Source organism: Octopus bimaculoides, chromosome Z (genome assembly GCF_046866305.1).
Source record: "Octopus bimaculoides isolate indiv1 chromosome Z, ASM4686630v1, whole genome shotgun sequence".
Lineage (NCBI taxonomy): Eukaryota > Metazoa > Mollusca > Cephalopoda > Octopoda > Octopodidae > Octopus > Octopus bimaculoides.
Window position 1 is genome coordinate 30071430 of NC_142944.1, and position 25000 is coordinate 30096429.

Consider the following 25000-nt stretch of genomic DNA (forward strand, 5'->3'; position numbering starts at 1 on the left):
ATATATATATATATATACATATATATATATATATATATACATATATCATAAATATATAGGGATTGACAGTAACCTGCTTCTCCAACATACAGGTTACTGTCAATCCCTATATATTTATGATTATAAATTATTTACCGAAGAAGGTTTTTTTCATACTGAGCTACCCGGCAGAAATTGTTAATTACTAATTTTATTACTAATTGATGATTCCCTGCCCTGCATATCTACATATATATATATGTATATACATATATATATATATATATATATATATATATATATACATATATATATATATATATATATATATATATATATATACATATATATATATATATATATATATATACATATATATATACATATATATATATATATATATATATATATATATATATATACATATATATACATATATATATATATATATATATATATATATATATATATATATATACACACACACATGACGCTGAGGCTTCTTTCCATTGCTAATCTGTTTCACACAACTATCACAAAAAAAAAGTAAAACCTCAATTCCACAGAAAGGAAAATACATGTCTTGAGTACTTCTTTTTTCTATTTAGTTCTGGTGGTGGTGGTGGTGGTTAATGCAAACTGAGTGTTTAGGATTATCATGCCACATTCTTGGTAGTCATGTTTCGTATTGTTTTGTTTGTAGAGTTGAGGCCTTGCATAGTAAAAAAAAAACAGTCATGTCACTGAAGACTGGATGTTTGGATTTTATCGTATCACATTGCTGGCAAGATCTTATCAAGGGCCCTCAATTGAGGGATGTTACCACAATTTTTGCCAGAAGATAAAAATGAAGAATAGCACTGCAAGTGAGAGGCAACAATTCTCCAAATCAACCACCATAAAAACATATCTATATAATTTAAATGGATTTATGCACACTTGTTTACATACATGTGCACACGCATACAAAGTTGTGTGTGTGTGTGTGTGTCTGTGTGTGTATGTTTTTTGGGAAGTGGTGGGGCAGGGGTTTTTTTCTTAAAACATTTTTTGAGGGTGCTTTTGTTTTTTTGCTTTTCTTGTTTTTGTTTTTGCATTCTTCTCTCATAAAGGTGTATAAATACTTTAAGAAGCAATAGGAGGAAGAGGAAGAATAATAAATCTGACAGGACAGACAGAGAGAGAGAAATAGAGAGAGAGAGAAGAATAAGTCGATAGTCTGTTTACCAAGTAATTTCCAGCACACCTGGTGCGAATAAGATGCTGTTGAGAAAGAACCTGAAAGAGATATATCATACATAAAATTTAGACTGAAGGGAGACCAAATATATACACACGTACATATATATATATATATATATATATATATATATATATATAGGGTGTCCCAAAAGTTAACACTCCAATCTGAAAACCCTTGACACTTATATATTCATCTTATAAAATATAAAACAGGTAATGAACCCAATTTTAAAATCAAACATTCCTTTTGGGAGACCCTGTGCATGTGTAGACGTCTGTACATATATATTCATACACATATATATATATATGGGGGCAGGAGGTAATCAAAAATTTTTTTTTAAATTAATTAAATAAAGCACATTCATTGAGAGAGATTGCAGTGATAGAAAGATGAGGTAATTGCCAGCCTGTTGACATACATCATCTGATTGTGTGTGTGTGTGTGTGTGTGTACTGACAGTGTCGTGCTCATGTCATCCAAACAAATATAGCATTAACTAAGATGTCGAATTTATCTCTTTTTTTCTTGTTAATTTATTAGATGATTTTTTTTCTCTTTTTCTTAATTTTTATTTTTTTAAACGGTAACAGCAGTGTCTCAGGAAGCTTGCAAGCAAAATAAATGAAGCATGCAAAGAATTAAGAGTTCATAGCCAAATAAAATAAATTGAAATAAATATAAAAAGATATTGTTAGAGAAAAAAATGTCAATGCATCAATGTGTGAGTGGATGGTGTGAGTGTAAAATATTTTGAAATGACCACATACACACACACACACACATATATATATATATATATATATATATATATATATATATATATATATATATATATATACATGCTCATATGTCCAAACTAACTTAAATTTCAACTGTGTACAATAAAGTCTACCTTTCAAAGGAGGTGTGAGAAAAATAATAACCAGCCGCTTTAATATCAATAAAATAAAGTACCAGTCAAGTAATGGGGCCAATAAAATAGACTAACATTCTCCATTTAAAATTGCTGACTTTGTGCCAAAATAAAAAGAATTATTATTATTATTATTAAGGAGGCAAGCTGGCAGAATTGTTAGTATGCTAAGCCAAATGTTTAGCAGCATTTTGTTCATCTTTACATTGAGTTCAAATTCTACTGAAGTCAACTTTGCTTTTCATCCTTTCGGGGTTGATGAAATAAGTACCAGTAGAGTACTGGAGTCAATGTAATCGACTTACTCCCTCCCCTGAAAATGCTGGCCTTGTGCCAAAATTTGAAATTATCCCCATGATGATGATGATCATTATTATTATTATTATTATTATTATTATTATTTATATTCTGGCTCCTCACATTCTTATTTCAAATCCCACCAAAATCAACTTTGTCTTCCCTCCATACAGGATTAATAAAATAAGAGTACATTTTGGGAGAGCCATTTTCCCTAATAATTATTGCACAGACCTACCCATATAGTATTATTATTATTAATTAGTTCCACAGTCTTTAAACAAACTGGTCATGAGTAATAAATGGTATTTTGTCTTGATTCTATAAACTATTCACTGATCTAATTCACTGAAATATTCTGCTTTTCAAATCAATATTTCCTTCTACTATCACACAGTTAAGAACAATTTTTACATTAAATATTTGAAACTAATGTTATATATATCTACATGTCATCTCTACCACCACCTAAAAAAAACTGAGTCAGTCACAGCAATTTGACAAACAGATACTGCAAAAACGAAAAGTTTAAAGCTGAACTCATTATCTTGTCAGTAATCCTGTATTATAAACCCTGTAACCTTAGAGTCATTATGCCAATATTTTCTTCTCTTTCGTACTAAAGTCATAAACATTCAAAAGTATTTTACTGTAAAATTGAGCATTCAATGTTAATTTTGTTTTCCCCAAATTTGTTAGGAAAAAAGCGTAAGCATTAATTAGTATTAAAACCATTAGGAATTGATAAAAGAATTTCAAAAGATATTTCATACAGAACCTCCAGAGAATACAACAATGTTCTTGTTTTTTCTTTCCTTTTTTTTTTTAATACCTTCATTAGTGTTAAATAATTATGGTCAATAGACATCATGCATTCAATAGCAACAATGAAATTCAAAGATAGAAAGCTTACTTTCTGAGAGTGGAACTGATATAATGACACCATTACCGGTTCCTATCCATAACCGATTACAAGAGATCAACAAAGACGTGATTCTCACAAATGAAAATCCAAGTTTACCGGTACCTGGTGGAAATAGTAAAAAAAATACTGATGATGAAAAAGAACAACTAAAGAAACAAATGATTATAAAGATTCAATATTAAAAGAAATGCATCCTTTTTTTTTTTTATTAAGATGGTAGAGTGTGATTTGAGGGTCATTTGGCTACTTCTAGCTGATAGAACAACCCTATGGAAGTTCTCTCACTGATTCATTTGGTTTATAGGGAACTTAAAATGTGGAACTTACCTTTAAATGGGGTGGGGTGGGGTGGGGAGTTATATATTGAAAGAGATTTTGTATTTTGGTGAAATAAGTATCACTAAATACAAACCTGCTTGAGATTGTGCTTGGTTCTATGCTACAAATTTTCTGTTTTAAAGTGATCTAAAGTAAAACCTTCCATCACAATTTCATGTTAATTCATGTTCCAAACTCCAGTTTAAAAACATCAAAGTTATTTTACTAAATTCTTCATTATTTTCAAAAGCTATTTCTAAAGAAATATGGTAACAAAAGGTTAAACAAGCTGGAAAAAGACCAATAAAAATTATCATTCCTAAAGGTCATTTTTTTTTTCAACTGGTTCCACAATAAATCTACCAATTGATTTTTTAGTTTCACAAAAATAAATTATATCATGTTTAAAATATATTACATTAATACTTGTAAGAATAAAAAAAAATGTAATATTCTTCTTAAATATGTCAACTATTCTAAAGTTGTTTCAAACCATGATTAAGTGAACCTTTGATCAAAGATATTCCTCTAATGACTATCTTTTTTTCTTTTGTTTTTGAAGGTATCTACTATGCTTCTATATTTTAAGGAAGGAAGGAAGGAAGGAAGGAAGGAAGGAAGGGAGGAAGGGAGGAAGGAAGGAAGGGAGGAAGGGAGGGATGGAGGGAGGACGGGAGGGAGGGAGAAAGAAAGAAAGAAAGAAAGAAAGAAAAAAAGGGTAGCCTGGAGAAAAACAAAGGAGATACAACTGAGGCTTATTCATAATTTAATGGAAGACATTCATCAAGTAGGTTTTATAATCTTTTCCTAAGCTAACTTGACTGAAATAAGATAGCTTTTATTGTATAATTTGTTATCAGAGCACTCAATACAAGAAATACACTGATTTACTTTCAAAATAACTTATAATGGAAATTCTGTTGTGTCTGGGGAGAGTCATTCTCTTTTGGTGCCTTATAATTTAACACACTCACCGGTAAAATTTCTACTTATTTCTTTTTTATTTTGTTCTAAAATTTTTGTTGTGTCTTTTCAATAGTTTTGACTATTGAAAAGGTTGAAAATTTTAGAAAAATAAACAAGAAATAAGTAGAAATTTTACCAGTGAGTGTGTTAAATTATAAGGCACCAAAAGAGAATGACTCTCACCCCAGACACAACAGAATATGCTTCAACACACAAACTCACATAAAGAATCTTGCAAACCAAATCCAAAAATGAAATATTATAATGGAAATATTAAATTTTTTCAGCTGTTGTTGGATAATGGTGTCTACATGAACAGAATCACAAACTCTGAAGCCCTGAAAAGAGCTAATCTGCACAGCCTGCAGGAGATTGTGATAGAAGGAAGAGTGAAATTTGCAGGTTATGTTTTTCAACTGCCAGAAGAATGAATACTCAAGACAGCTGTACAATGGATACCACCAAAGAGATGAAAGAAGAGAAGGAGATCCTAAAAGACATGACGCACCACCTTCCAAGAAATTCTGAAGCAGCTGATGTAGTTAACTATACTAAAAACTGGGATGATTGGAGACATCTTACTGTCTGATATATGGGTCAACTGTACAAAAGGAACTTAGACTAAGCTATTGGATGTGTATTATAGAAAATATTACAAATTAAACAGAAGGATCTGATAACTAGATCATAGACCTAGTAATCAATTTACAGTAGGTGGGTATTAATCCTTGCAGAATTTCATTCATTAAACATAACTGAAAATGTAGGAAATCCAGAGATTTTGCTTCATAAAAAGTGTTTTTTGGGGGCAAAATATTCCTTCTGACAGCAAATTTTATATAACAAAAACAGAAAACTGTTTCCTGAATAATTATACAACAAATCTTATAGTTAAATTAAGATAAAATTAACACTTTATGCAAACATTATTTACTAGCAAATCCATTGGATAATTGGATTAAAACATTATAAATCCAGAGGTACTAACATATGGATACTTACACATTTAAGTAACTGCAAATAGCTAAAATACTAAGAAATAGTAAAAGAGAGAGACAGAGAAAACGTACCAAGCATTTTACTAACATATGGTTCAATGTCTACATCCTGTAGGTGCTGGTAAGTATAGGCATGATACAACCTAAGAGTGCTATCTAGTCTTATGGACACCCAAACACCATCACCAACCCATGCAAGTTGCCGCACTTGGCTTTCTTTCCGAGGATGAGCATCAAAACTTTTCTGCAAAAATAAGAATGGTATAATTCAGTGTGTGTGTGTGAGTGTGTATATAAAGGGAAAACTAAAAATTACGATGCAAAAAGAAAAAAAGAAAACCAGTAAATAACAAGAATTTAAGAAGAGTGTAACAAACTGATATAGTGAGTGGTTGGCTAAACATAAAACAGAAGAAAAATAATCACTTACAACTACTTTCATATTCTGAGGATCCACTACATGGATACTGTTCTTGCAGCCACACCATACATGTTTGTTTGCAACAAGGACCATACATCGTATCGAATGTGATGGTTTTCCTAAATCCAAAAGATGGTAGTTCTTCAAGTCCCATTGGCCATCTGCAAGAAAAAGATTACATTTTAATTTTACATAAACGAGCAGACTAGAATACTTATTCTTTTATTTTAAAAATGTCTTACACTACAGTAATCTTAAAGTTATAGTCCATAAAGTGTCAGAGCCTGCTAATTAACATACTGAAACTATGATTTTGTTAAATTATGTAGCTTAAGTGTAGTTAAGGCCAAGTTGACATACCATTATGTATCATTATATTCCATCTATAAAAAGTTAACAATAAGTGTGATAACAACTAACAAATGTGCAGTACAACAAATGGATTAATTCAAGGAGAAAGTGGTGGCAGAACCAACCAAGAAGAGACTGGCTCAATGATACTGAGATGAGAACATAGGAATGTATAAAGAAAATCCAAGGTTGAAAAAAATGTAAAATATTGATAAAAAGATTCAGGTACTCCAAAGGTCAAAATGATAGAGAAATGACTTGATTTATTTCACTGAAACTCATGACTTGCATTAACCTACAGCAACATCAAACTAATAAATATCAAAAAGTGTTGACCTTGTTATTTGGGAAGAAGACGTGCAAAGGTTAGAACTAATAATTGTTCTCAGACTTGAGTATTCTTGTTGAAGTTTTCTTTTGCAGGTAGTTTAAAAAACAAAAGACAACAATGAAATAAAATCTTGCATTTTCATTTTTCTTTTTCTTTTTTTTTTTACCTGAAGCTCTATGGAATATTGCCACAGATCCATCTGCTAATGCTACTAGGACTCTGCCTTTGGTGTGCCTATAAAGAATTGAATTAAATGACATCTTAGTTAAAGGAGATGATACACAATAAACAAATTTAACAACTAAGGTACACTTTGTTCTGTAAGTGTTGAAAATTGTTTTAAAATTTGAAGGTTTGCATTTTTGATTGGGTATGAAAGTGTTGTTTGAAGAAGAAAGGGAATATGAGATATTGTGATGTTAATTCCTTTTTCAATGCTATTGAACAGTGCAAGAAAGTTAACTGATTCCAAATGAGAATTGAACTGTATTGCAAATACATTTAACCCTTTAGTGTTTAAACCGGCCATATCCAGCTAAAATATTCTACCTGTTTTATGTTCAAACTGGCTAGATCTGGCCTCTCATACAAAGCTTACAATGTCATTCTTAAAACAGACAACCACATCATTGATATCTCAAAGCTATGAGATATGACATGACTAATTCAAAACAGTGTGAATAAGCATTACATTTGACAGAGTAATCTGAATATTAAAGGATTAAGTTATTTTGGTATTATTGATTATTGGATGCTTACCTCTTAGTATTGTGTTTGCTAAAAGAAAAACTCATGATATATGGGCATGATGAATAAAACAGCAGTATCTGATACTGCTGCAGAGATATATATAACTAGCTACTTCAGTGTTGAACGGGGGGGGGGGGGCCTTTCATAATAGCAATATTAGAAGTAACAAGTCTGCGAGTCACAGTGGTAGAGGAATGTATGTAATTGAATGTCAATGAATCAGTCAGCTGGTTATCTTTTAGATGCAGTTAAGAATGTTAATGCGAGAAAATAACAGTAACATTCCAGATATGAAAACAGTATTTCAATGTGATGTCTGTTACTAGCAGTCAGGAAACTGATGAGGGCCACAAAGATTTTGAAACTTAAAAAGGGGTATTACACTTTGTGATGATGCAATTTTGGCTATCATCTAGACTGGTGTGTGGGTGTGTGTGTGTGTGTGTGTGTGTGTGTGTGGGTGTGTGTGTGTGCATGCACGTGTGTGTGTATGTGCATGTGTGTGTGTGTGTGTACGTGCATGTGTGTATGTGTGTGTGTGCGTGTGTGTGCGTGTGTGCATGTGTGTGTGTGTACGTGCATGTGTAACAGCAGCCCTGTCCCAGACATATGAACAACACAATGTCAACAAATGAATGAACTGAAAAGAAAGGTAAGTGCTTGGAGTGTGGTGTGGTGTGGTGTGTAAATGGTGAACTATTTATCAGCTCACGAGATGTCAATAGGTTTCTTGTAACACTCAACCACTGTTGGATGCAGCAATGTACATACTTATGTGTGCATATGTATCAGAATGACTGGAAAGTAATTGTGTTTTACCAGAAAGGATATAAAAACGAATGTAAACTACGTTTATCTGAATAGTTTTAATCAAGAATGTAAACACCATCATTTTCAACGACTGCAGCCCAACAGGAAAGTAATTTTTTTTATACCAAGTTAAAAGAAACTTATTTCTTTCCCTGAAAAACTGTTTCAACTTCCTCTCTGTTTTTGAATGTTTTGCCTCTTAAAAATGTTCTAGAGATCAGAACAGATGGAATTCCATATGTGCTAAGTCAGGTGAGTATGGAGGATATGGAAGAACTTCTCATCCTAATGATCTTATTTTTTCTTTGGTTTGTTTTGAAGAGTGTGGCCATGCATTGTCATGCTGGAGAATAATATGTTTTCTGTTTACCAAAGCTAACCACTTTCAACATAATTTTTCATTTCCATAATCAAGTTGTTGGCAATAAATATCTGCATTAACGGTTCTTCCACATTCCAGAAGTTTATAATGGATGATACCCTTCATGTTCCACTAAACACAAAGCAAGGATTTTTGTGGATGGAGTTCTGGTATTAGTGTTGGCACAGGCCTCTCATTACATGATAATCATTGTCTTTTTCATTTTCAGTTGTGATACAAAACCCATTTTTCATCACCTACAACAATGTACTGCAGAAATGACACATTGTTACTCCTGGTTTGAAGACTGCTTCAGAGGGTGGAACATTGTATTTGGTTCTCAAGCGTAAGCTCATGTGGGACCCAAATTCCCTCTTTCCATGTTTTCCTAATTTGCATGAGATGTTTGTGGATAGTTGAACATGACACATTAATTTTTTGCGCCAAATCTCTGGTACTTTGATGTGGATCTGATACAATGATCTCATTCAAAAGATCGTCATTCAGAATGGGTCAACTTCCAGAACGAAGCTTGTCAGATATGTCACAATTGCCATCTTTAAACCTTTTCAACCAGAGCTGACATGTATGAGCTTTCACTGCATCCAGAAACACTTCACAAATGTCCCTCATTGCTTCTGTAGCAGTACTTTTCATACAAAACATACAGTAAGCAATGACAAATATGTTGTTTCATAAAGCTCTTATCCTCCATGGGGTTAATTACCAAAATAACTATGAATGACACACTACCATATAAAAGAGATGATATACTATTTCTAGACAGTTCCCACCCATTCGACCTTGGCTCTGAAGTGATTGGTTGATACATACTTCATAATGGAGAAAAAAAGCAATTACTTTCCAAACACCCTAATATATGTGTGTGTGTGTGTGTGTTTCTTATATATATATATATATATATATATTCTTTTTTCTCCTTGAATTGAAGGTAAAGAAACTCACACAATATTTAACACAGAGTCTGGAAGTTTCACAGAATGCAGGCATCGTTTCCATTGTGACACGGATGAATGTACATACAAACTGCAAAACAGACAGAAAGAATGATATATCAATTAATTAATTTTTAACAAAGACTGAAAGAACAAACAAATAAGCACAACTCACACAACACATCCACTACCTCAATGTTAATCAAATATTTTAAACTATCACTCCTTTTCTTTTACTAACATTCTTTTAAACCACTGAATCAAAACAATGCCATTCTTGCTGTGATTCAATGCTGCACACCTATCTCTATTTTTAACCCTTTAGCATTTAAAATGGCCATATCCAGCCCAAGTATGTCACCTGCATTATGTTATAACCAGCCAGATCACATCTACACTTCAATGCCATTATAAAAATATACAATCACATCATCAAAATTTCAAAGCAACAAAATAATGCATGATTAATTAAAAACAATGTGATTGAAAAAGCATTACATTTGACAGAATAACCTGAATGAGGAAGGGTTAATATATATACCCAATATCAGACCAGAGAAATTTAGTCCTGGGTATTAGTTTAACACAAATGACTATTTAACAGAACACCATACTACTATCAGCAAATAATTTATACATTATTGCTTAACCATAGTTACTGACCTTATATTTAGCATATGGCATCAGTCAAACTTAGGTACATAATCTTTATGCCTCACACATACTCCCATAGCTACCATTTTAAGTTTTATCTTTATATTTTAATTTGAAATTGTATTTTTTATATCTTTTATCTTTCTCAAACTGCTAAGTTATGGGGATGAACCAAGCAGTGCAAGGTAGGGAGGAGACAAATACAGACACCAACACACACACACACACACTCACCCACATATATAGAGACAGAGAGAGATATATATAGATGGATATATGATGGGCTTCTTTCAGTTTCCATCTACTAAATCCACTCACAAGGCTTTTGATCAGTCTGAGGTTATAGTAGAAGACACCTGCCCCAGGTGGCTGGGAAACAAACTTTTTACTACACAGTGATTATGCAAATTTACACATACTTGTTTATACATATAGCTAGATTACAAGATTAACAGAGAACTCACAGCTAAAATGAACAACATTCAAGGATGCACATATACATGTACATACAAATCAGAACATTACCAATTGCTAGAAATGCAGTGACAGCCTTTATTTCATGTACAGAAATACCCACAAATTTTGACAATATTATTTAAAGTATACTTTGGTTTGTTTAAAAATTACATGCATTTGTGGTAAGTGTTCAATTTGGTTTATTTACTTACTTACATTTTCATTTTTTATTATTAATGTTAATGATGTCATTGTGACTAATATACGATCATAATTTATATTTAATCCCTCCTCATTTGGAAAAGAAATAGTTACCCTTTTTGAATTAACAGTCACCTAGAAGATACTAAGTGTGTATTATATTTAACATTTATTTTTATAATATTTAAAATACTAAAAAAAAAAACTGTACGGATACAGATATCACCCTGCTACTTGTCTTTTGACCCCAATACCTTTATAAAAATTTTCCACTATCCCCTTCTCTAAGAAGCACTGTAAAAGACAACTCACACACATTCTAGTGCTCTGAGGAGCACTGCTGTAAAAGACAACTCACACACATTCTAGTGCTCTGATGAGCACTGCTGTAAAAGACAACTCACACACATTCTACACAAACATCACCCAACATTTCAATACAACACAAAATGTACATATTCTATACAATATGTGAAACACTAAACTAACATCAGGAACACTATCCAAACACAGTTCTACAATGTTGTGTATATGGTGCTGTAGTAAAAACTCAGATGAAGTTGTTGAAAACATAATATACAATTATTTCTAATTTAGATGCAAGGCTGAGAGTTTTTAGGGTAGGGGTGAGTCAATTACAAGAATTATATATTAGTACTTGACTAATGTCATATTTTATCAACCCCAAAAGAATGAAATGTGAAGGTAGCCTTAGCAGGATTTGAAACCAGAAAATAAAGAGCCAGGAGAAACACTGCAAGGCATTTTTTTCCCCCGGTGATCTAATGATTTTACCAATTTACTACCCTTAATTATTATTTCTGATTTAGGAACAAGGCCAGCAATTGTGAGGCAAAGGAGATTAAAATTTTTTTTTAAATAACAAAACAATACAAATTTGTTTTTCAACTCCCCACTCCCAGCCCAGCCCTGTGGGATTTTCAAAGATGAAAAATATATTTAATTTTGTAATAATAATAATAATCCTTTCTACTGGAAGCACAAGGCCTCAAAATTTGGGGGATGGGTTAAGTCAGTTATATTGACTCCAGTACTTAACTGGTACTTGATTTATCAACTCTGAAAGGATGAAAAGCAAAGTCAACCTTGGCAGAATTTGAAGTCAGAACATAGTGACATTCGAAATACGGCTGAGCATTTCACCCAGCATGCTAACGGTTCTGCTAGCCTGCTGCCTTAATAATAATAATAATAATAATAATAAAGATGAAAAGTGCGATTCGATTGTAATAGATATTCTATTGGTTGAACAATATTTCAACAGTAAGCTTGTCTTTGTCAAGTTCAAAATAAGAAGTGATAAAAATTCAAAATTATAGAAAAGGAAAAAAAAGAATATTTAATTTTCTCTGTAGATTAATGTGATTTGTGTTACAAAGTAACACAATGAAGTTTAGACAAAGAAAATTTGATGGAATACTCTGTAGATTATTGAACTTTGGACAAAGATCTTACCACCAGATGAGGAGTTGCACCATGGGTACTCCCATAGCAATTAATTTCACAGTTACTGCAGACATTCAAATCTCTTCATGGTCATGAACCAATACTTTGGTTACAGTTCATTGACGACATATTTTTTGTCTGGGAAGGATTGCAGGATAGTTTAATTGACTTCTTGCATTTCTGTGACTGTATGCTAAAAACTATGGCTTTAAGTCCAACATAAAATTTATGTCTACTTCTTCAAAAACTAGCGTTGAATTTTTGGACACAAAAGTTAAGTTTTCTGGAGACAGAATAGTGACAGAGTTATTTTACAAGCCCACGTCATCCCACATTTATCTCCACCGCCGCTCCGATCATCCACATCATATTATTCGGTCAAATCCAAAATCCCAATTTTTTAGGATAAAATGGATTTATATTGACATAGGGGATTACTGCAAATGTTTTTGTACATCATTATGTCAAATGCTGTTACAGTGAATCATGATTAAAGGAAATAGCAAATGAAATAGCTAAGATGAGCAAAGATAGTCAAACCTACACGCATAATTTTAGCAAACACAATGAAATAGATGACAATTCCTTTAGTGATTAACTGGCACCAAAATTTCGCTGGCATTTCAAAAGTGTTGCATGAAAGCTACCACATGAGAGGTAAGCCCTGTTTATTGTGCAACAACATGAGTCAAGTGAATTCCATCAGGAATCATAACAGAAATGTTATGATTTATAAACAAGGTGGAACATGTAGAGATTCCCATTTGGTGTACACAGCAGAATGCATAAAACACAACTTGATTTATGTTGGTTGTACAACAGAACAATCAAACAAAAGATTTGATGGGCTCAGATATGATATCAGGCACAATAACAGCAATCTGACAGACCTTGTCAAACATTTTGCTTCAAACGGCTGCAATTTCAGAAAAGACTTGAAAGTGCATATTCTCAGAAAATATTCTGAATCTGCTTCACTTTCACTTCTCAAAATGCATGAGGAGAAATATGTTTGTAGGTTATTAACATCACGCCCTGGAGGAATGAATAAAATGACAGAAGAATATCAACAAATTTATACAAAGTTGTTTGATTAAATATTCTTCTTATTTTTCCTTTTCTTTTTTTTTTCTTCCCTCTTTCTGTCTTTAAACTTAAAGACTAATGATGTCATTCCATCAACATGTGAACATTGGTTGCTCTCATTTACACATTAAATTTAAATTTCTATAATTTTCATTTTTGTCACTTCTTATTTTGAACTCGACACTGTCGAAATATCGTTCAACCAATAAAATATTTATTACAATTGAATCGCGCCCTTCGCCTTCACTGTTTACCCTTGTGAAGAGTTACATCAATCCTTTTGATGATGATGATGATGATGATGATGATGATGATGATGATGATGATGATGATGATGATGATAGAAGCTAAAAGGCCAAATTTAGTAGTAGTAGACAACGAAAATAGAAAGTGCCAGGTAACTGATTTTACAGTCCCAAATGATGAGAAAGTCAATATGAGAGGTATAGAGAAAATAGCCAAGTACCAGAATCTAGTCATTGAATTACAGAGACTATGGAAAGTGCAGGTAAAATGTATCTCAGTAGTTATAGGTGCACTGGGAACTATCCTTAAAGGTTTGAACAGATGGATTGAGGAAATAGGCATAAAACCTAGTTTAGTGCAACTCCAGAAAACAGTATTACTAAGGATAGCTAGGATACTCAGGAAGGTTCATGGCATCTAAGGTTACTTGTTGTAGACCAATGTTAGGAATTTTTTCCAACAGTCTAATCTGTTGTACATAAATGAAATAATAATAATAAACTGATAAGGATAATTATGAATGTTCTCCATACATCTAAGAAATATTAGTCAGGCAAGAGACAAAATATAAATAAATTGATGACAGCACTGACGATGATGAAAGTGATAGCAGTAATGGTGTATTGGTATTATTAACATTCAATCTTTACAACCTACACAACCATTGTTCTGATGTGATGCTACTATCACCACCATTGCTACCACCACCAGTTCCAACATAGACATAGTCACCACTAAAACAAAGTTGTTCTGCTGTACTTACTTGCCACTTTGTGAGCCCAGCCACATTGTAGGTAAGACACTGCTCATTTTTTCGACTTCTTCATATTGCAAATCATTATCAGTCGGGAGAGTGGAAATGCCATCTTTCACAAGTTCCGTCGGTTCTTGGAGAAGACGTTTTTCAAGACCCAGTGAAGGACTCGACGTTGGTGTAGTAGTGCCAGACGATGCTGGTGATCCAGTTGCTTTTATCAATGAACCTTGGGCATCAACTGAAGAGGTAGAGAAAACATCAGCATCCCAAAATATTTGTAATATTAATGATGGAGAGAGAGAGAGAGAGAGAGAGAGAGAGAGAGAGAGAGAGAGAGAGAGAAAGAAAGAAAGAAAGAAAGAGAGAGAGAGAGAAAGAAAGAGAGAGAGAAAGAGAGAGAGAGAGAGAGAAAGAGAGAGAGAAAGAAAGAGAGAGAGAAAGAAAGAGAGAGAGAGAAAGAGAGAGAGAGAGAGAGAGAAAGAAAGAAAGAAAGAAAGAAAGAAAGAGAAAGAGAGAAAGAAAGAAAGAAAGAAAGAGAAAGAGAGAAAGAAAGAAAGAAAAGTATGAGCAAAAATCTATTTTTTGCAAAAGTTTGAAACCATAAATCATGCATGGCTATCAGAAAAAGAAAAAAATTCTACTAATTTCAATTTAAATATAAAAATCTACAGAAACATGTACTTAATGTAGACAAAGAACAATTAAAATAATATAAATATATAAACCATGAAAGTTAAAAGATATGTACAAAAAAAAAAAGAGGAAAACAAAAAGCATTTTGATGAAAAAAAGAATAGATTTCTAAAGTTGACGTACTAATTCTAAAGATAATATAGAAACATTAAAATTTCCTACCAGCATAAGACCACACAAAGAATTTCTGTAAGACTTAAAGGCAAAATATTATGAAATATTACAAAATAAAACAGCAAATGTTATATACAAACAAGTATTTCCTTTTTTTTTTTTTTTTTTATGAAAAATAGATGTGCCTGACTACCATTTCTATATTGTGACTTTGTAAAATTTTTAAAAGGGACTGGATTTTTTTTATTTATTTATTATTTTTACCTGACTCACTGCCTTCAGGATTTCCTCGATCTTCAGGGATATCGTCACCCTCTTTAGTGTCATCAACTTTTTCTTCAATAGTGAAAAAGGTAAATGAAAAGTTGAATATAAAATGTCAGTAACTGTGTTGCAATAATAATAATAATAATAATAATAATAATAACAACAACAACAACAACAATAATAATAATAATCCATTCTACTGAAATTTTGGGGGAGAGGGACTAGTTGGTTACATCAAACCAAGTATTTCACTGGTACTTAATTTATTGACCCCCGAAACAATGAAAGGCAAAGTTGACCTTGGTGGAATTTGAACTCAGAACATAAAGATGGACAAAATGCTTAGCAACATTTTGTTTGGCATGCAAACGATTCTGCCAGCCCACCACCTTAATAATAATAGCAATAATTAATGAGTAGCCTTTAAAATTTTCTATCCCAAAGGGTCTTCCAACCCAATATTTACTTTCTATTATTTATAGCTTCAAGTGCTTTGAGATACACTGTTCCAAAGAGAATTATTTCACATTTTCATGAAAGTTTATAAATTATGAAAATTAAGGCCAGCAATTACAGGGGGTGGGGATGTTAGTAAATTACATGACCCCCAATACTTGATAGGTATTTTATATTTATCAACCACAAAAAGATGAAAAACAAAGATGGCCTCAGTGGAACTAAAACTCAGAACATAAAAAGTTGAAAAAATGCCGCTAGGCATTTTGGCTGATGCACTAACAATTCTGCCAGCTCGCCCCTTTAACATTAATAATAATAACAACTTTGTGCCAACATTTGAAATTATTATTATTATTATCATCATTATTATTAGCGGATACCAAACAAATTGAAGACAATTGAGAAATATCAGAACCTAGCTAGAGTGATGAAAAGATTGTGGAAGACTAAGATGACAATTATTCCTATGTAATTGGTGCACTTGGCACATTACAGGCTGAATTCTATTTAGGCCAACAGACCAGATATTATGGTGAAAATCACATTGGAAAAGCATGCTTGCTCATAGATATATCAATCCCAGCAGACTGCAACACCTCTGTGAAAACATTTGAAGGTTAAGTAAATACAAAGACCTTGAAATAGAGGTTTCAAAACTGTGGCATCTAAGAACGACAAATATGTAATCATTGGGGCTTTGAGGGATAATACTAAATGGTGCTCTTAAATATCATTGTCAATTACCAGGAAACCCAAATTATCAGAAGTACAAGAAAATTGTTCCCATAGATACAGCCCACATCCTAAGGAAAACATTCTCCACTTAAGAATATCTGAATCTTTTAAAATCTTTCAAAAATGCAAATATTAAAACAAACTTTTAACAGAATCTTAATTCTCAGTAATTAGTCTCTTTTCCCCGAAATGTATTATTGCTGTACATAAATAAACCTAGAATAAAATGTCCAGTTTGGTGTTTGTTCTGGGTTGAGATTTGAAACAGCTTGCATAAAAAAAGCAACAGCAAAAACATAATAATAATGATGATAACAACAACAATAATAATTGAAATGCTAAATGGACAAACAATGAGAGCAGTTGAGAAAGGATAGTAATATAAGTATTTAAGAATACTGGAGGCAGATGAAAGAAAACATGAAGAAATGAAGCAAAGTACAAATAGGGAGTACACAAAGAGAGTGAAAAAATATAACAGTCAAACTCAAATTCAACAACTGTCATTGAAGCAATAAATTCAAGAGTAGTGCCAGTTATCAGGTACAGAACTGGAATTGTGAATCAGATAAAAAGCAACAAACAGAAACTTGACAGAAACATTTGAAAGCGGTTGACTATGTATGGAGCCCACAATTGAAAGCTGATATTAGCCAGTTGAACTTGAAGGGAGATCTGGGTGGAAGAGGTTTTATTGCTGTGGAAGAGTGTGTACAGATAGAAAGAAAAAGCCTACCAGAATATTTACAGAACAGCACACAGAAATTACTAAATGCAATGAATAAACAACAGGTGATCAATTGAGGAATAGGAGAAAAGGACAAGAACGAAATTCAAAGTGGGCATGTTAAATAGATTAATGAGTAACCTTTGCATGGTTGATTTTGGAAAGCCTCTGGGGATATATGTAGAACAAAAACCTGGACTTGGTTCAAAAAAAGGCAATTGAAAAATGAGAGACTTATTAGAGCAGCTCAAGATCAAGAAACAGCTTGAGAAAATATGTGTATGGGGAGAAAGTGTCAACAAAATGTAGAGTGTGTAAAATTTGGAATGAAACAATCGTATACACTGTTGGAGAATGTCACAAGTTGGCTCAGGGTGAATATAAGAAATAGAGGCATGACCAAGTTGTGAAAGTTTTACACTGGGGGATTTTTCAGAAATGGGGATTTGAAACTGGAAGTACTTGGTATAATCAGCAGGTTGAAGGAGAGCTTGAGTTGGAAAAATGCAAAATTTTATGGGATTTTCCAATTCAAACCAATAAGATAGAAAACGATAAACCAGATATAACAATAACAGACAAGGAAAAGCAAAGTTGCTTACTGATTGATCCATCATGTCCATTTGTTTTCAGGAGTGTAAAGAAAGAAGATGAAAAATTTTAAAAATATAATCCCTTAAAATTTGAAACTGCAAGAATTTGGAATAGGGAAACTATAAAGGTTGTGCCTGTAATAATTGGTGCATTAGAGACTCTGAGTAATGATATATACAAATGGTTAAAGGAGATTGGAATGTTCTGTAGAGTTTGTTAAGAAAGTTTACCTGAAAATAGACTCAGAACAAATACCGCGAGGTATTTTTTCGAAGCACTCTAATGATTATGCTAATCTACTACACTAAAAATAATAATAATCCTTTCTACTAAAGGCACAAGGCCTGAAATTTTTACATCAACCCCAATGTTTCACTGGTACTTAATTTATCGACCCTGAAAGGATGAAAGGCAAATTTGAAATCAGAAAAATGGATGAAATGCCGCTAAGCATTTTGCCCAGCATGCTAACAATTCTGCCAGCTTGCTGCCTTATTAATAATAATAATTCTTTTAATTTTGGCACATGACCAGCAATTTTTAGAAGAGAAGGATAAGTCAATTACATTGATTCCAGCTCTCACCTGGTACTTATTTTATTGACCCCTCCCCTCCAAAACAGGATGAAAGGCAAATTCAATCCATGTGGCATTAATGGTTTCAAGGCAAACAATTTTTAGGAGGGCAAGTAGTCAATTACATCAATTCCAGTACTTGACTGGGACTTTATTTTATTAATCCTTGAAAACAATGAAAGGTAAGATTGTCCACTGTAGGATTTGAACTCAGAATACTGAGAACTGGAAGAAATGCTAAATAAAACAATTTTACAAAATGCTCTAACAGCCGTCACTACAATTTGGTTTCAGCTGGCTAGCACCATACTTTTGCTAATGGGTTTCAGATGTCCATGTCATTGTGAACAAAAACGTTCCCTTCCTTTATCATAAATCCTCTGACCTCATGGAACAACTGTGGCTGCAGAAGGATAAAATGCAAAATTGATTTCGATGGGATTTTGAAATCAGAATAATTACTACAAGGCATTTTGTCTCATAATCCAACAATTCCGTCAGTTTATTGTCATGATAATAATTATGATTCTAACAAAGGCACAAATCTAGCAATTTTGAGGGAAGGGAGAGCAGTCAAGTACAAACACAGTACTTGACTGGTACCTTATATTAAGTGACCTCAGATGAATGAAAGGGAAAGTTGATTTGAACTCAGAATATTGGTTTCAAATTTTGTAACAAGGCCAGCAATTTTGGAGAATGGGGTAAGTTGATTATATTGACCCCAGTGCTCAACTGGCACTTATTTTATTGACCACCTCACCCCCACCTCTACCGAAAGGGATGAAAGGCAAAGTCAACCACAGCAGAATCTGAACTCAGAACGTAAGGACGGGCAAAATGCCGCTAAGTATTTTGCCTGGAGTGCCAATGAATCTGCCAGCTCGCCACCTCAGAATACCAAAAGCCAGATTAGATGCTATAAAGCCTTTTTACAAATACTCTAACAATTCTGCCAATTTGTTGCATTTAATATACCCAAGGTACAAAAAACTGCAGTTGGTAGAGAAGTAAAGGCATGCAATTAAAATAAGACTACTGAACAATAACAACAACAATAACAATGATGATGATGAAGATTTTTCTAACTTAGCACATTTAGGAGGCGATAACAGTTGATTACATCAATTCCAATATGTTACTAGTACTTTATTTTATTAACCCAAGAAGTTATCAAAGGTAAAGTCAACCTCAGAAAGATCTGAACTCTGAATGCAAAAGTCTGAAACTGAATAGCATAAGACATTTTGAGCACTACTTTACCAATTCACCACCAGAATGACAACACAGAAGGAAGGGAAATAGGGAAAGCAAAAACAAAACAAAAAAAAGTGGAAAAAAGGTAACAGTGTTGGAATATATACAATGACAATGATGATGATGACAATGATCATGATCACGATGAATGTGTGAATAATGTGGCAAATATTAATTAAATCTCATTTGATTGTGCAATCTTGGTATGAATTAAAACAACTTTTTATATTATGGTTCATTCTTTCTATATTTAGCATCATAATTTTCAATTTTTTTATTATATATACATATTTATATCTTCAATTTTTTTTTTTTTTGTTACCTTTCAGAGTTTTAACAGCTTCTTTGACAGTTTCCAATGAAGATCTGCCATCAGGACTGCTCTCTGTGAAAGGAAACATTTCACACCAATGTCAACAATTTCCAATTTTTCTTCAACAGCACAACAAAAACAACTTCTAAAGTCTCTTTTCAGAGTTATTTCATGATCTGCACACACACTGTCCTTACTATCTCTCTCTCTCTCTCTCTCTCACACTCACTTGCAGAAGATATATATATATATCTATCTAGCAAGCTAGCTTTCATTCTATCTAATTACATTATTGTCATGAGATATCTCAAGTAGTATTTTAGAAAGGAAAAAAAAAACTTCAGTTTATTTCAAGTACACCCATAGTTGTACACAAACTAAAATGATTATACATACACACACACACACACACACACAATATATATATATGAATATTTGTAGTTGTGTGTGTGTACACATATAACTAGGTTCCACCAGCATTGTGCATTTTACCAATACATCAAATTAACCAATAACCTTTGGTTGCAATTCTGTAGATGGAAATCAACTGGAAACCCATCATATAGATGTAGACACACACATTACACTCAAATGTGTGTATACATCTTTTGCACAATGTAAAATAATAATAGGTACAGACATCAATATAAAATGTCAGAAATTTATAAGTAGGGATTAGTCAATATTTTCTTTATGGAGGGATTAAAGACAAAGCTGACTTCAGTGTGATATGAAATCAGAAAACAAAGTGCCAGAATAAATACTGAAAGGAATTTTTTACTTAATATTTTAATAATTCTACCAAATTAATAATGGTAATTGTTTCTAATATAAGTGCAAGTCTTAAATATAGGAAAGGAGTTACTTCATTAAATCAACCCCAGTACTTGGCTGATATGTTATTCTGTTCATTCCTAACTGCTTCTAATATTAGCAAAAGCTTGAAATCTTGTGGAAAGCTAAGTTGACAAAAGAAAATCAAACACCCACCCTAACTCTTGACAGGTATTTGATTTATCAACAGTAGAAGAATGAAAGGCAAAGTTAACCTCAGAATGTTAAAAAGCAGAATAAATGCTGTAATGCATTTTGTCCACTGCACATATATAATAATAATAATCCTTTCTGTTATAGGCACAAGGCCTGAAATTTTTGGGGAAGGGCAGTACTTGACAGGTACTTATTTTATCGACCCTGAAAGGATGAAAAGTCAACTGGCAGAATTTGAACTCAGAACATAAGGATGGATGAATGCCACTAAGCACTTTGCCTGGCATGCTTAGAATTCTGCCAGCTCACCACCTTGATATATCATAATAATAATCCTTTCTACTATAGGCACAAGGCTTGAAATTTGGGGGAAGGAGTAAGTTGATTATATCAACCCCAGCACTTGACAAGTACTTAATTTATCGACCCTGAAAGGATGAAAGGTAGAAAGGCAAAGTCAACCTCAGTGAAATTTGAACTCAGAATGTAAGGACAGACGAAATGACACTAAGCATTTTGTCTGGCGTGCTAACTATACTGCCAGTTCACTGGATAATAAGAACAACAACAACAACTATCTCAACACTGAACTTAAATTAATAATTCGTCAAACATTCAATCATCTATTATTCTTTTCCCTTCTTCTTCCCCTTCCTCTCTCTCTCACTTTTTTTTCCCTCTCTTTCAAATTTATCATGGCAAAAATCTTCAACTGTCATGAAATAATAAAAGAGAATTCTAAATCCAAGATGCACAAGCAAAGATTAGTAATGAATAGTATATTAGTATGGAATTTCAAATACAGAGTATTAGTGCAGAGTTTTGTATATATACCGTTAGTATAAATAATTAGTAAAGAAATTTAGTATGCATTAGAAATAGAAGATGAACAGGAGACATTCCTTGAGGCAAACAAGATGCAGAGAGAAGGGTTAACATCAGTTAGTCATTCAACTCTGTGTGTGTGTGGGTGGGTGTGGATGTGTGTGTGTGTGTGTGTGTGTGTGTGTGTGATGTCTCTTTACTCAAGCATTTATATGACATCATCATGAAAAAACCCTGGGCTAATTCACCATGGCTCCCAAACCCATTATGTATTTGTATATGTTAGCAGCATATGTCTCAGTATATCTGTGTTGGGTGTATAGACCTACATGTAAACAGATATACCCAAATGAAATGATGGTACTGTTACAAGTTATTCGATTTCATTTACAACAAAATTTCTCACTTGCATTAAAATTTTTTTTTTCTTTTGTTTACTAATCTGATGAGAAAAAGAAACTGAAGTTGAATCTATTCATTCATAGTCAATGTTTATTAATCAATATTAAACATTGTGTTTTTCTGAGAAGATTATCTAGTTGATTTTTAAGAACCTTTTAGTCAAATTGTCAGTCATCATCATCATCATCATTATCACCACCACCACCACATTTATTTTACATTCATTATTTATCCATGATAGTAGAGATTTGATGGGCCTTGAAGTATCTCACAACATATTGCAGCCTGTCATCTCCCAACACACACAAATAGTAACAACAAAATTGATGACTTTATTGTTCTGTATGTCCTTTTACAGATTTTTTTATGTTAGTTTTTAGCATGTTTTTTTTTTTTCACAACATGATGCCTTTTTATTGTCACCAGCACACTCATTGAAATGAAATCCAATAATAATTCTTTACTTTTAAAAGTTCCTGAATTCAGATTTGATGAACTGTGAGGAATTTTCAGTAGGACTTTCCAAATGGGTAAAATGGAAAAGTGTCCATTCCATATATTTTAGAGGAACAAGTTTCAAGAATTAGAGTAGAAAGAGAGAGATTGACTTTTTGACTAAAAAACATTTTGTTGAATTACTTTCACGAAATATCTTGTGACACTTACATTGTAGGCAATAAATTCTTCAAAAACTTGACTAGTGAACCTCCAACACATGATTACATAAAGAATGTACTATTGCACTGCAAATGTAAGTTATATTTGGTCCAATACCATATCATTATGGAGGCAATGTTTAGTCCATCACCACCTGTGTGTGATCCAATCAGCCTGCCATTACTATGGTTAATTATCCAATAACCAATTTGAAATTGTCATGTCTTGTGGAATGTAAATGTAGAAGAAAACAAAGATCAAAGAAATGAAGGAAAATGCTTTTGGTGATTAACCCTTTTGTAACCAGATTTCTATTAAAATACATGACCTTTGTTTCAACTAATTTTGGAAATAATGAAAATTTTAAAAAATGACTCTCATTATTATACTAATGTTTGGACCAGGGAATGTTTTAATTTAGATCACTTAATAAAGCAGGAGTTTGTTATCACATATAGAAGGAGGATTGGTTTCAGATGAGTTGGTAACAAAAGGGCTAAAGAGAGATGATTAAGAAAATGAGAATGTTAGCAAGAGATGGAATGTAACAAGACTGGAAATTTGCTTCACTGAAAAATAGTATTTAACAGAAGCCAAACACAGACAGAGATGAAGAGAGAGGAGAGTGTTTAAAATTATTGGAAGATGAAACATGTAAACTTGAATAATAACACAGGAAAATATGTGGGAGTTATGAAATCAAGACAAGTGAGAAGTGGTATAAACTTAACCAAATATTATCAATGACAATAATGATGTTGCCATCATCTGGAATAAGATCTTCCTCACTGATAGGAAGATAAAACAAGCAGGATTGACATTGTTATCAAGGATAGGAAGAATAGGAGGTGTATACTTATCAACATTGCAATACATTTCGTAAGGCATAATTCCATGAAAATCAGAGAAGCTGGAGGATGAAATGAACTGAATGTGGAAGATCAAATTATTACCAGTAGTCACAGAAGCATTATGTCACATGAAGAAAGGAACAGAAAAGTTCACCAACTGTATCTTAGGTAACAAACAATATTTATGCAGTCCAAATTGGAATGACTCACTTATTACAGAATGCTGTCAATCAAGTGACAACTTCTCTAAAGTACCTCAGGGCCATAGTGTTTGAATACAACCTTACAGGATATAAAACAAGAAGTACAAAAACAAGTAGTAGTAGTAGTAGTAGTAGTAGTAGTAGTAGTAGTAGTAGTAGTAGTAGTAGTAGTAGTAGTAGTAGTAGTCCTTTCTATTATAGGCATTAGGCCTGAAATTTTCAACTTGGAAGTAAAGATGTGTTAATGATTCTACCAGCTCAACACCTTAATAACTACAACAACAATAATAATAATAGTTTCAAGTTTAAACACAAAACCAGCAATTTTGAGGGGAGAGGTTAGTTGATACCAGCAATCTCAGCACTTGACTTTGGAAAGATCTGAACTCAGTGTATAATGATTCTGCCAGCCAACCACTTTTAATAATAATTATTTGTAATGCAGGTACAAAACCTGAAATTGGGGTGAGGTGAGGTATGCAATTAAATCACCACTAGTACTTGATTGATACTTTCTTTATTGATCCCAAAAGGACAAACTTTGCTTTGGCTGGATTTGAGCTCAGCATCTCCCTCAAATTTATAATCTTGTGCCACAGATTCGAGGAAGGTGTTAGACAAATTCATCAATCCCAATATTTGACTGGGCCTTCATTTTATAAACCTCTGACAAAGTTAACCTCGGAAGTATTTACTCTCAGAATGTAAAGAGCTTGAACAAATCCTGCAAGGTATTTTGTAGGATGTTCTAACAATTCTGACAATCCATCATAACAGTAGTACTTATACTGGTAGTAGTATTTGTAGTAGTACTAGTAGTATCTAAAAAAATAAGAGTAAATCATTCAT

General features: G+C 32.8%; 1 protein-coding gene across 50 annotated transcripts in view; it reads right to left on the bottom strand.

Annotated features, from left to right (window-relative positions):
• LOC106882306 (C-Jun-amino-terminal kinase-interacting protein 4) overlaps positions 1-25000 on the bottom strand; it is a 249052-nt gene that overhangs the window by 29490 nt on the left and 194562 nt on the right. For 18 of the 50 annotated variants that reach the window (XM_089365051.1, XM_089365048.1, XM_089365062.1 and 15 more), the window contains 9 exons: positions 20233-20295; positions 15561-15632; positions 14496-14727; positions 9633-9713; positions 6912-6979; positions 6073-6224; positions 5715-5886; positions 3349-3462; positions 1207-1257 (listed from right to left, as the gene is read on the bottom strand). In XM_089365051.1, coding sequence (XP_089221177.1) covers positions 1207-1257; positions 3349-3462; positions 5715-5886; positions 6073-6224; positions 6912-6979; positions 9633-9713; positions 14496-14727; positions 15561-15632; positions 20233-20295 — 1005 coding nt within the window. The remainder of the gene's footprint in view (positions 1-1206; positions 1258-3348; positions 3463-5714; positions 5887-6072; positions 6225-6911; positions 6980-9632; positions 9714-14495; positions 14728-15560; positions 15633-20232; positions 20296-25000) is intronic. The other 32 variants (XM_089365053.1, XM_089365068.1, XM_089365056.1 and 29 more) reach the window with 3 other exon arrangements.